The sequence below is a fragment of the Manacus candei genome, unplaced genomic scaffold (assembly GCF_025592945.1).
Source record: "Manacus candei isolate 608988 ecotype Guabito, Panama unplaced genomic scaffold, ASM2559294v1 h1tg000047l, whole genome shotgun sequence".
NCBI classification, from domain to species: domain Eukaryota; kingdom Metazoa; phylum Chordata; class Aves; order Passeriformes; family Pipridae; genus Manacus; species Manacus candei.
Genome location: NW_026138095.1, coordinates 6,672,193 through 6,684,621, shown reverse-complemented (window position 1 = coordinate 6,684,621; position 12,429 = coordinate 6,672,193). Strand labels below are relative to the sequence as shown.

At 46.0% G+C, this 12,429-nt stretch overlaps 1 protein-coding gene and 1 long non-coding RNA gene across 3 annotated transcripts; one reads left to right on the top strand and one right to left on the bottom strand.

The window, feature by feature from the left end:
- LOC127475477 (uncharacterized) lies at nt 1-4,168 on the top strand. 2 transcript variants are annotated; one of them, XR_007906227.1, is made up of 3 exons: nt 1-69; nt 1,454-1,526; nt 3,970-4,168. It is a non-coding gene; the product is annotated as an uncharacterized LOC127475477 (long non-coding RNA). The 2 variants fall into 2 exon arrangements; XR_007906228.1 differs by lacking the exon at nt 1-69 and adding an exon at nt 506-571.
- Nucleotides 1,556-10,954, bottom strand: SLC16A5 (solute carrier family 16 member 5). Its single transcript, XM_051797307.1, has 5 exons — nt 10,824-10,954; nt 9,675-10,324; nt 6,286-6,429; nt 4,421-5,275; nt 1,556-4,070 (listed from the first exon to the last, which is right to left on the bottom strand). The coding sequence occupies exons 2-5, from the start codon at nt 9,892-9,894 to the stop codon at nt 3,829-3,831; spliced, it is 1,461 nt and encodes a 486-aa protein (XP_051653267.1). The 5' UTR covers nt 9,895-10,324; nt 10,824-10,954; the 3' UTR covers nt 1,556-3,828.
- Nucleotides 10,955-12,429: the final 1,475 nt, after the last annotated feature.

The window sequence follows — 12,429 nt, the reverse complement described above, 5'->3', positions numbered from 1 at the left end:
ATTTTGTGGGCGGGCGGGGCGGCTCCCGTTCCCTTTAGGTGTGTAGGGGGGCGGCTCCTCCTCCCCTAGGTATAAATTAATAACATATATAGTATACGATATATACATATATATATATATATATAAGTATACATAAATGTATAAAAATGAATGGCCCTGTGTCGTGGTGTTTGTGTTTTGTTACAGAGCAAAGCTTTGCTCTGGAAAGGAGCTGACCCTTCCTCACTGCCCAGTGAGATAAATTACCTGGGAAAAAAAAAAAAGAGGCAAAGCCAGGGAGTGAATTAAACCAGTAGAAGGTGATTCCACCCTGGTTTACAGCGGGCACAGAGCAGAGCAATTCCCTGGTTCTGAACTCACGCAGCTCAGTGGAACCGCCGGGACTTTACGTGTTGCAACTGGGTTCAGGTGTGATTCATGTTCTGTAAACAAACATCATGTTCTGTTAATAAACATCATAAACCTGGGAGGGGGTGTGGGGAGCTGGACTTCACAGAAATTTGCATTGCTTTTATTGAAGCAATTACACGGACGGAGGTTCTGCTGTGGATGAGGAGGGAACAGGCTGTGAGTAAGTGTTGTCTTTTTTTGTTGTCTCAAGTGCGATTGGTTTTCACATACAGCAAATTGAACGTGGACCGATCCACCAAATTCATGGCACCAGTGACAAGAGTGCTGGGCTGACAAACCTCTCCTACCACACAGCTGGGGGCACAAAATATCTGCCTGTGACCACATTAAATAGAAGGATGAGCAAAGAAGCTGCACTGAATGCAGCTATGCTAAATGTTTTAACGTGGTAACGGCATGGGAAGGCAGAGAAAGTGAAAGGAAAGTAATTTATTTTTACCTGGTGCAAAAGTTTAAGGCAGGCCTGTGCTAGCAGCTTCAGCTCTTAGCATAATTATCAACTGAAGTAATTATCTATTTATATCTATATAGACATCTATATATTCGTAAATATATCTGTATATTTGAGTGTATATATATATATATATGAAAATTGTCAGCAAAGGTGCTACAGACCATGTCTATATTAGAATGTTTTGCTACTGTAGTAACAAATCTCTTTTAATGTGTACCTTTTTAAGTGGTAAGTGTTGACATACTTTAAAGCCACATCTGTCATTAAGTAGAAAGTGAACGAGTAATGTGAGAAAGCAGGAGCAGAGAAAGCACAGGGGAGCCGGTCAATACAAACAGAGCAATACTGGGATTGACTAATAAGAGGGGGAAAACTGTGTTTAAAGAGGTAAAATGCTATTACTTCTGTTTATAAGTACTGCATTTACTCACTCAGTGTTGGCTGTATAGTTTAATGGTCTGAATGCTCCAAGCACTTGCTGTTTGCTGGAGTAGTTTGCACAGTGTGGGCTGATATAGCCTGGGTAGATAGCACACCAAATCCAGAATTCAGGGAATTTTCATCTATTAGTTGTTTCTTTTCTTACAGCTACGAGCCAGGTCTGCAAACAGCAAGCCAAGCTCTTAAATCAAGTGATTTTGCACTTCTGAGGTTTTTTAAGGTGTGTAAGTTTACTGTGACTTTTATTTGTTTGGTTTTTATATATTAAATATTAATAAATAATATCCACATTTAATGCAAATATTAATATTTTCCACATATTACATTGGCAGAGTATCTAAGGCTTTTAAGGATCGCCATCTTCCAAGTGTGAATTTCCCGGTGAATGTTTCATTTCAGTGAGAAAAGGTGCTTCTTGAACTTTTGTTTTCTCTGCTATGGCAGCTCAGACATCTTAACTCACCCGTGGAAACACAGCCTAAAAAGTTACCTCTTCTCTGTGCAGGATTTGGTTCCAACCTCTGGGTTGTGGATTACTTCTAAAGGGTCTGTGGAAAGTAATGAGGGGAGACAACCCTGTTTTCAGACAGCTTAAATTCTGTAAGGCTGTTAGAAAGGTTGTATCAACAAGTTGAAAAACCTTAAAAATTTAAGAATTACACACAGAAAAGATATCAATCTGTTCAGCTGCTTAGCTGTTTATTTGCAATAGCTAGAAGAGATTTTGGGACTTGATCCTTCTTCATTGCTTTTTGGGAGGGAGAAAGCCCCATCATTTTCCTAGGAATGTACAACGGTCTGTTTTGGCAAGTTGAGAAGCACCAGTCCCTGCTTACTTTGTAGCTGTGGACCATGTAAACATTACATAATTTAATAAACACACTTGATGAGAGATTAGATATGTATATCTTCCACTAATTATCTCATTTAAGTATAGGTTTGATCAGGAAATGCAAAGTCTACTGGTTCCATAATCCTAGGGCGAAGATACTGAGCTGTGGAAGTAGAAATCCTTCTGAAGGGCTGGTACCTCCTCTGTGTAAGGCCAGCTGTGAAGCCATTGTAGTCTCTGAAGATGTTGGAGTCAGTTTTCCAGTGGTTCAATTCAGGTTTTTGGTTGGTTGGCTTGTTTTGTCTGGGGAGCTTTAAAGAAAACTGTGGGTTTGTCGGTAGGAATTTGATATGGCAGTTCTTAGATAGGCACTGCAGTTGAGTTTGGTATAACAGGTCTCAAGGTAAGCACTGTAGTTCAGTTGAAAGTTGTTCGTTTTTCCATTTCACTCCCATTTTATGCGTCCGTCTTTCTGACGGTTCTAATGTGTTGGGTAATTTTCACCTACGGTGTTTGTGAGCTCTTACCTGCTTCTGTTGGATCAGGAATTATACAGAATATGAACAATTTGCACCTCAAGCTGATGCTGAGGCTGATGCAGCCACCACCACATGAGCAGTGAGAAGCCTACCTCCTGGGAATGTAGCAGGAAAAGCCGCTTGCAGGTCAAGGCTGTAAGGAAAGCAAAGTCAGCAACACTGTCTTTCCTTGGTATACCTTCTCCCACAGATTTCTTCGTAAGTTCTGCTTGTGATTAGAAGAAATAAAAGTTATACTTGTACAAAGTTCTCTAAAATGAGCTTGCTGGTGCAATTAAGTCAGAATCTAAGACTAAAGAGCTGAATTCATTTCCACAGTTGCTTGGAATTTGGCCCTATAAAAGGAGGCATACAGTTATGCTTAGGTATGGTAACACCTTTGCTCTCTCCCCCAAATGGGTTCCAGGTAATGCTGAAGTGTGTTTACACAAGCCATGAATCCTCTTTTATGATATATCAAGAAGCACTTGAGATATCACTAGTTATATAAAGCAGGCACTCCAAGTTTTGGTGGTTTTTTTTCTTTTTGATGCTCTAGAGTTGAACCTTTCAGGCTTTGAAACTGCTCTTGGCATGAAGAATTCGTGTATATACCTTGTAGGAGAAAATAATTGGTCTTTCTAGAGACTTGTCTGAGTTTTGCAACCCATGCAGCTGCTTTCAGATAATATTTAGAGATGTGGAAAATAATTGCACTCTTTCTGTAGAAAGTGTCTTACCACCTGCAGCATAGGAAGCAACCAGGATACTTGTGCAGCAAAATTACAAGTGAAAGAACTACTCTTATGCATAGCCATTAATCCATGTTGTCCAGCACTTCCAATGATTTCTTAAAGGTAGTGACTTAACCCAATTGAACTGACACAGCTTTTTGTCTCCTTCTGTGGCTGTTGTCCCATGGTTTGCTTTAGGAGAGCACAGATCTCTCTGTCCTTCATCTCCTTGGCTGGTACTGGGTTTGGGGCTCATCCCATGGTCTGGATGCTTCTCTTGGAGTCTGACATGGCCCCTGGGAGTAGAAGTGCAGAAGGAAGATGACATTTGTGGAAAGCAGACTTTTTTTTCTCATATGCCATCAGTGCTGAGCCATGTGCAGCTTTGTACAGACCACATCATTGTGTTGCTCTTTTCTTCCCTTCTTTTCTTTATTTTCATATGCTGGTGACGTACACGACTGTTGGAGGGGGTTGACTTTCGGCCTGTGGATCACTTGGCTTTTCGCTGTATGGATATCTGGAGGGATTACTCAAAGGTACTTTGGAAGCCTCTCTCAATTTGTTTTTTTTTTCCAGAGCACAGAAGCTGAGCCCCATAAATAATGCAGCAGATATCAGAAAGAAGCTCGAGGTGTGGAAGACGTAGAGGAAATCACCGGTTATGTCTACCAGGAGACCTGAAATAGAAGCCAAAGAGAAGATGCATACTAAAGGCATAAATTGAAACGAATGTTAAACCTAAATAATTCAGTAAATTGCCATACACAAAAGATAAGCATTCTCTGATGGGTTAAGTTCTCTTCTCTAAATTCTAGGGGTGGGTTGTTTTGTTTTTTTTTTTTTTGTAGTCACCACTCAGGTGATGTTTCTGCTTCTGTTTGAAAGTATTTCTCAATACACACAGAAATCAGAAAAGAAAGGAAATTGTAATTTTTCCCCAAAACTGCTGATTCATTTAGTTTACCCAGTAGAGAACCCCTGTGCCACTGCCACTGTGCCAGCTTTTTCCTTGCAAAGGTTCTCTCACCTGTGAGTGGGGGCCCGATGAGGACAGTGACGCTCTCCACGATGGTGAAGAGTCCTAGAGCACTGGAGAACCTGTCCATCTCCACCACATCCATCAGCACCTGGAAGGTGAGTGACCCCACCCCGCTCATGGAGATGCTGAGGATGACGCAGTAGAGGATGAGGACTCTGAACTCAGCTGATATGATGCAGATGAAGTTGCTCAGCCCGCAGAGGAGCGCGGCCAGGCTGAACAGGTAGATGCGCCTCCCTGTGAACACCCTGTGCCCCGAGAGCAGCCCTGTGAGAGGGCGGATGAAGATGTTGATGAACCCGATGATGGAGATTAGAAGAGCTGCCCTGCCTTCCTCCACCCCATTGTGGATGGCATAAGGCACAAGGTAGATGTGGGGCAATGCAAACCCCATCATCATCCAGGCCACTCCAATAGTGTAAATCTGGTAACGTTTGTTTTGGCAGAAGATGTCAAAAGCCAGGTACTTTTGCAGCACCTGGAAACATGTTGTCCTTCTGGCATGCTGCTGGAGTGTGGGGTGGGGAGGAGACACTCCGTTGGACAGCTGTGCCTCCTCTGCTTTGCTGCCTGGCTCCTCTCCAGGCTCGGGTGGCTGTGGAAGTGACCCGATGGGTCTCATGATGGCTCCACAGACACAGCAGTTCAGGAGTATTCCTCCAAAGATGACGAAGGTGTTTCTCCAGCCCATCTCTTCCAGCAGGTACTGAGACAGCAGTGGCCACAGGGTGAAGCCGAGGGAGACGCCGGTGGAGGCCATGGCGTTGGCCAGCGTTCGCCACCGCACAAAGTAGCAGCCCAGCGCAGTCACCCCTGCCTGGAAGCTGAAACACGATCCCAGACCTAAAGGTGAGAATAAAGGAGTAAGTGACCACACGTGATCCCTCTGTGTTGTCTTAAAGGGTGAAAACAGCACAAACTCAGGGTGTACCGACAGGTAATTTCATCTGCCGCTGAAGCATTTCCTCACCTGCCAGGCTGCAGCCTGGCCCAGGGGCTGATTAGTACTCAGAAACCCACACCAGGAATGGAGAAGGATGTTATGTGTAAATTAAACTACTTGTGTTCTTGGGTATACTAAATATACTGATCTAAACTGACATTTGTCTGGGGCATGTTGCCATTCCTAAAGTTGTTATGGAATTGTTCATTAAATACTTGGTTTTTATACCACATGCAACAAGCAGTGCTGCTTTCCTGACACTTTCATCACGGCTCAGGGAGTTGCTTGTTTTTCTCTCTATGCAGTGGCCACAGCATAGCTTGCAAGATCCAGCAGGATGGGTCCCAAAGTAAGGAATTAATCTCTTTGTGTTATTAAAAACCAAGAGTTGAACGTCAGTCACACAGGAGAAATATTTGGAAAGGAAAAGTTCCCATCTGTTACTTCTGTTCAAAACCAACATGGTCTTTTGTTAGAAAAAGTTGTCTCCACATTTCCCCAGATTGGGAGTGGTGAAATATAAACCCAGGGAAACTGGGAAGGACATTATCCCAACACATTATGTTCCAAGATTGAAAAAAAAAACCCAACAAAAAAATCCTGTTTTATTGAAAGACAAAAGGCCAAGAAGCAACTAAAAGGAACAGACATCTTTGCTCTCCATTTTGCCCTCTGGAGACCTATAGCTTTTTCCAGAGAGAAGCATTTCACGGTGAGCTTGGATGAATGTGTTAAAGGGGTGTGAAGGCCAAGTCTAGTGGCTGTAGGATTCCTGCTGCACTGGGGGATGTTGCATTCTCCTTTTTCCCAGATGAATGGAAAAACGTGAGCACTTAGTCAGGACCCTCCCCATTGCCCTTCTCCCCATCAGGCACACAGCTGGGTTTTCCTGCTGCTCACTGGTACGTACCGGTGATGAGCCCAACTGTGAGGTAGAGCTGGCTGATGGACTTGCAGAAGGAGCTGGACACCATTCCCAGCCCGCTGAGCAGCCCCCCCAGCATCACTGCAAACCTGCAGCCAAACCGCTTCACCAGGATGCTGCAGAGGGGCCCTGGAAGCCGGGAAGAAAAAAGGGAATGGGTCAGGGAGGAAGGAAATATTTTGTACCTGCTGGATTGCTGCAATTGTCAAATGACTTAGTCTAGAGACCCTGAGGGTTGTCCTAGAAGCTTTATGTAGCTGGGGCAGCCAGGAAGAAAAAATACACTGCCTGATCCTCACAAGTGCTTGGTCAACTTGTTAGCTGAGGGAAAGGCTCCTGAGATCTGCAGGGATTTTGGCCATCAAGTAGGATGTGATGGATTTTCATTAAAACCCTTGGAAATGGACTTTTGTTGAATTCCATGAGGTTGTGGTAAATAACTGGTTTGTTAATGAAATTAGGCAGCCTTCATTTTGGGGTAGGGAAAGATGAGTTCAGACCTGCAGACTGTCAATGGGTAGAATGTGCTTCTCTCTGTATGCTCTGACAGAAGAGGATTTGAAGGTAGATTTTCTTTTCCTGTTCGTTTGAGGATCCTCAAGATTTTTCCATGTATTTTCCCCCCCCCCAATTCTGAACACTTAAGATTATGTAAGCAAATGCAAAATGACTGTAAGTTGCAGAATTAGGAGTCAGTTAGTGCAGAGAAAATAACCTGTGGCATATTTGTGACCTAAAACGATATCTGGTTTGAAATAAAATCCATACAGTCAAATGAACAGTGGAACATTATTAAAATTAGGAGTGCAGCTGTCTGTATTTCGATCTGCTTGGGAGATTTTCACCTCAGACTTTGCTGGCCTTTGAAAAAGTGTTCTGCAAAACGTGACTGGATTATTTTTCCTCCTGCTGAAGACATTAGGGATGGTACTGCTGTTTAACCAACCCAAGTGGCCAGAAGGCATAAATTAAACACTCCAAAATAATGAGATTGGCTCTAAAAACCATAAGGGTTTTTCATTATTTGTTCCTGATAACTTGCTGTCTGTGTTTCAAATGTTATTTCTCACTTGCCTGGGGCTTTTGTGCTTTTCTTTGCAGAAATAATATCAACAAAAGTGCTGCATTTGTATGAGTGAGTCCAGAAAGTTCCGTGTGCATGAATATCCAGGAGCAGGAACCTGTAAGGGCCTGAAATCTACTTTTGGAGGCAGATGTAGGATCCTGAGCTCTCTCAAATGATTTTATAGCAAAATAATCGTTAATGGCTTTTACCTAGGAAGGTAGCACAAGTAATGAGATATGTTTGACTGACGTATGAGCTATTATTTGTGCTATGCCCTTCTCTGTTTCCTTCCATGGCTCTGTGGAGCTGCAGCCAGCTCTCCTGCATGGAATCTTCTTCCCACATTGACTGCCCCGAGAACAGGCTGCTCTGACCATTTCCCTCCCTCTTTACCAATTTTTGCAGCAAATATTATTTTTTCCCCCTTTGGTTCCTCTGAATTAAAAAGAATAAAGGCAAAGAAAAGAGAGAATCTCCTCTAAGAGAACACTGGTGACAGCAGGGTGCAATTCTGGGAAAGGTTTAAGTGCTGAGATGATGGCTGTAACCAGAGAACCTGAATCAAAAGGAACCTGGCCCACTGCAAAGGAGATCAGAAGTTGCAGCCAAAGCCATACGTGTTTGGCCTGAGAGGGGGGCTTTGGTCTGTTTATTTTGTTGTTTTTTTCCTTCCTGGTTTATGGTCATGTTACTGCTGCCTTGTGCTACTGGGGAACAAGAACAAGCACCTCTGTGCTGTAACAGCCTGCAAGAGGAGAGATAACTGGCAAGGAAAGTACAACCCTCTGGCTGTGCCCTGACATAATCTACTGTAAATATCATTAACATGAGGATATTCTTTCCTTGCCTAATTTGTAACTTTTGGATCAATTAATTGGCTGTATTTATATCAGCTTTTATTGTGGTTCCAGCTTCCTACACAACAATTACTTCATTAAAGATGATTGGATAATTGATACTTTCTTGTGGATACTGCCAGAGTTCTCCCTCCTGGATACGTTGGGACCAAGTTGCTTCTGAGACCATTTCCTAAAGCCAGTAGGTCCCAACTGGATCCTTCCCACTAACCACAGCAGGACCACAGGGGATGGACGGCAGCACAGGGAATGCCCACATGCTTTGGAATTTGAAGCCCCAAGGACACTGCTCTATTTCTGCTGATTTGCAGTGATGATTCTTTCCCTTCTTGCTTTCCCCGCGGTCTCTTTCCATCTGCACCTTGATATTCTGGACCCAATTGTTCCTGGTAAGGTGCAAACTCTCAATTCCATGCCAGGTGGCTCTCAGCCAAGTCCTGCACAGGAGAGACTGAACCTGCCACAGCCTTCACATCAGCGTGACCCTGGGTCCTGGTTTTCTTTTTTTATATATATAATGTAGTGTCAACTTTCACCAGCATTGGAAGGGAGCAGGTGTGAACTCAAGGAGCAGCTTGGATACATGGCCAACACTGGGTACTTTGCTTCTTTTGACTGGTGGGGTTTGGGTCATCTGTTTATCAAATGAGCACAGGAGTTGCACACAGAGGGGCCACCGAAACACGGACCACTCCTTGGGAAGCCCTCGAGCTGCTGGGGATTTGTTTTTCTCCTCTATGCAGAAGTAGAAGAGAATCCCCCCATCTGTGTGTGGAGTTGGGGACCACCGTCCTGTGCTGCTCCCTCATTTTCTTTGTGGAGGGGGAAAAAACAATGATTGCCTCCACTATCCACATACCACAACCTCCCTCCCCCCAGAGGGTGCTGCCTGACCCAGATTCTGCACCGATCCAGCCCTGCTCTCGTCCACCCTGTGTGGGTGTGAGCTCCATGCCACCGCCCAAGGAGCTGCTTTTAAGCCTCTGCCTCAGCTGGCAGCTTGGAGGAGCTTGGCTTTTGGCCTCTCTCCAGCCCCGAAGAACAGTTGTCATGTGGCACTTGGAAGGAGGTGTGCTCTTGTGGACAGAGGATGAACCAAGAAAGCACCCAAGCTCCAGCACTACATGCCAGCTTTATTCAAGGAGCTGTGGGAAACAACTTTCTGTTATTGCTGGTCTGGAAAAGCTGGGCTTGAGAAAGGGATTCATTTTCTTTGACAAAGGGTCTTGGTTGACTCTGAGAGTGACAGAAGGGTATCTGTGGGCACTTAGCTTTGGACTGCGGGATCCAAGTGGCTGGGAGATGCTGTGTGCTGCCAACCAGTCAATCTGCTCAACCTCCCAGTCCCTTCTACTGCCCACCTAATGAAATGCTAGAAGTGTCCTCGTTACATCCCCCCACCAGCAGCACAAGGGCAGGAGGAGGAGGAGGCCATTCCCTGCGTTACTCACCCCCTCCGTGCAGCACAGCCACCATGATGGACGAGAACCACGATGTCTCGCTGTTGCTGGCATGGAACTCGTGCTGGAGGTCCGTGAAGAAGACCCCAAAGCAGGAGGAGAAGCCCAGTGTCAGCGCCTGCAGCACCACTGCAGCCAGCAGGACCATCCATGCCCATCCCTGGTCCTGGGGCTTGGCAGCGCCACGTCCTGCTGCTCCTCCTCGGGACATGACAGCTCCCTCCTCCTCCAAGCCAGCCTTCTGGGGAAGGGAGTGCAGCTACCGTGCAACCCTCAGCCCAGCAAAAGGGCCTTCAGGGAAGAACTGATGGTGTTCCTGAGGCTCAGAGCACTGGTGTGTCCCACACCTTTTCCAGCCGACACTCTAGATTTCTCGCTCTGCATTTCTTCCAGCACCTCCCTTCCTTCTCGCTACAGGATCCTGGCACCAGATTGCTTAAGGAGCAGCTGCCTTTTCCTTTTATATTTCACCAGACTGTGACCACAGCCAGGTAGAGGACAGGACCACACCTCCTCTGAGGTATGAATTGGCTTTGCTGCGTTCCGCCCTTATTTTCCCTTTCACCTGCTTTCATCATACGGAGTCCCCTTGCTGGCAATTACTAAGGTCACTCATTCCCCATGCCGAGAAGAGGAGGAAACTGCAAATGCCAAGAAAAATAGAAACATATAAAGGTTGCGTGTCACAGCAGAGGTCAGTGTGAACCTTTCAGGAAAACTTTATCTACTTACAAAGTGCTAGTGGTGCAAAAACATTTTGAAGCCATTAACTAATTAGCATCCAGTGATGGCAGATAGGCTTTTGCTTTTCCTCTGCTTAGGTCTAGAACTTCTTCTGAGAGATCCCAGTTTTGATTTCTCTGAGCCTGGCAGCACAAAACGTATTGCAATAGCATTCCCCATCCTCTCCACATGAATAAACATGCACAAAATAATAATCTCTGGCAGCTGGATGAGCTCAGAAAAAGTGCCCGTAAGGTCACTGCACAGTGCAATATTTATTTAGCACTCAAAATGTGGGTTTTTTCCCCTGAAACAACAGCTACATTTAGGTCTTGTGTGCAGCTTTAAGGATGAGTAATAGTTTGATTTTGCTCATTATTTCAAATATGCCATGGTGGCAGAAAGTTAGTTTCATACCTCAGGCTGAGACCAGAATTGGTCAGACGAAGGGCAGCGCCGCGTGGCTGCCGCTCATCCCCGCTCAGCTCATGGCCCACGGTCAGACACTTCTGCTTCAGTAGCGACTAAAAGCTTTGATGAAGTCTTTTGCAATATTAACCTAGGCATCATTTCTGTAAACAGGGCTCTTATGCCGGCTGGCTCACAGCCAGAAATGAGGGGGAAAAAAAAAAAAAAGGCTGGGAGCAGAGGGGGGCCCGTGGGAAGGGGCTCTGAGATGCAAATCACGGTGGTGGTGCTCAGCACACTTTAATCCTTTGTCCACTTTAGCTGGGCGCAGATAATGCAACTAATTCAAGTGCTTGTCTCTCTGGTGTGAATTAGCTGGATGACAGCCTAAAACCTCTCCCCGGCAACAGCAAACCTGCAAAGAAAGGCAGAAGCACAGCTCCTCTCTGTTCCCAGCTGCCCTGTCCAACTCTTGAGTTTGTCCAGCAGATTCCTGGCTCCCCTCACATCTCCCTGGGTGCCTGCTCACTGGGGAGGACTCTCCAGTGGGGCTGCAGACCCCATGGCTTTCGTCCACCTTCTGGCTGCAGGACACCTTTTCCCCTGGGCAGCCCAACCTGCACAGTTGCTGCAAGGACCCTGGAGACGTGCTGCAAGTGCCACAGGACCTCCTCGCTGCCTTCTGCCTGCACAAAGGTAAAGGAACAAGTTTGTTCCAGCGCTGGCTTAGCCGGCTGTGCCACACTGAGCAACAGCAGCAAACCCTTGGATTAACCCTTCCAGGGCAACCAGAGAGGATGGACAGTGTGAATGTGGAGGGATAGGTGTGTGTTCTCCTGCTCCTTCGGGCTTGATGCTCTCAGACAACCTGCTCCTGGTGCTGAGCAGTGCATGTGACAGACCAGGGACACCTGCGGAACACGGGCAGATTTTCACACACACACGTGACCATCTCACGCTAATGGTGTTGGGAATAGGGTTGGAGTTCACAGCAATTGCCACACGTGGGTGCCTGCTGCAAACACTGTGCTTTTGTTGGGAGCAGGGAACTGGTGCAAAGGTGCTTCGCTCTCCCAGCCCGTGCGGCACCTGGGGACACAGAGTGTGCTGGATGGGACATGGGAAGCACACTGCCTGTTTCAGTCTTTCTCTCCAGTCACTGTCTGCCCTGATGAGCTAATCCTCTCTTGTTTACATCTGAACATTATATCCTCTTCTTCCAGTGACCCCCAAGATACCAGCATTCAAACCTTCTTGGATTTCCCCCACTGGACCAGCCCTAGTAGCTGTTGTTTGTGGCAGCAGACCAGGAGCGCTCACACAGTGACTGTCCCTGCTTCTTCTGTGCCTCAGTTTCCCTCAGTTGCAAAGGGGGACAAGCAGCTGCTGGGATGAGGGCTGCTGGTTTCTCCCTGCAAGGCCAGGCCAAGAGACACAAGGGGCTGGAGCATTTATGTAGCTCACCTCAAAGGAAGAGGTTTATATTTAGCAAATTCAGTTTTATATTATGCAAATAAGGGTGATAATTATATATTGTCTTCAGTAATAGCTTGCAGCTGGTGGGCACCTCTGCGGGGGAGATGAGCAGGCCACTTCTCTCCTGCAGCCACTCAGG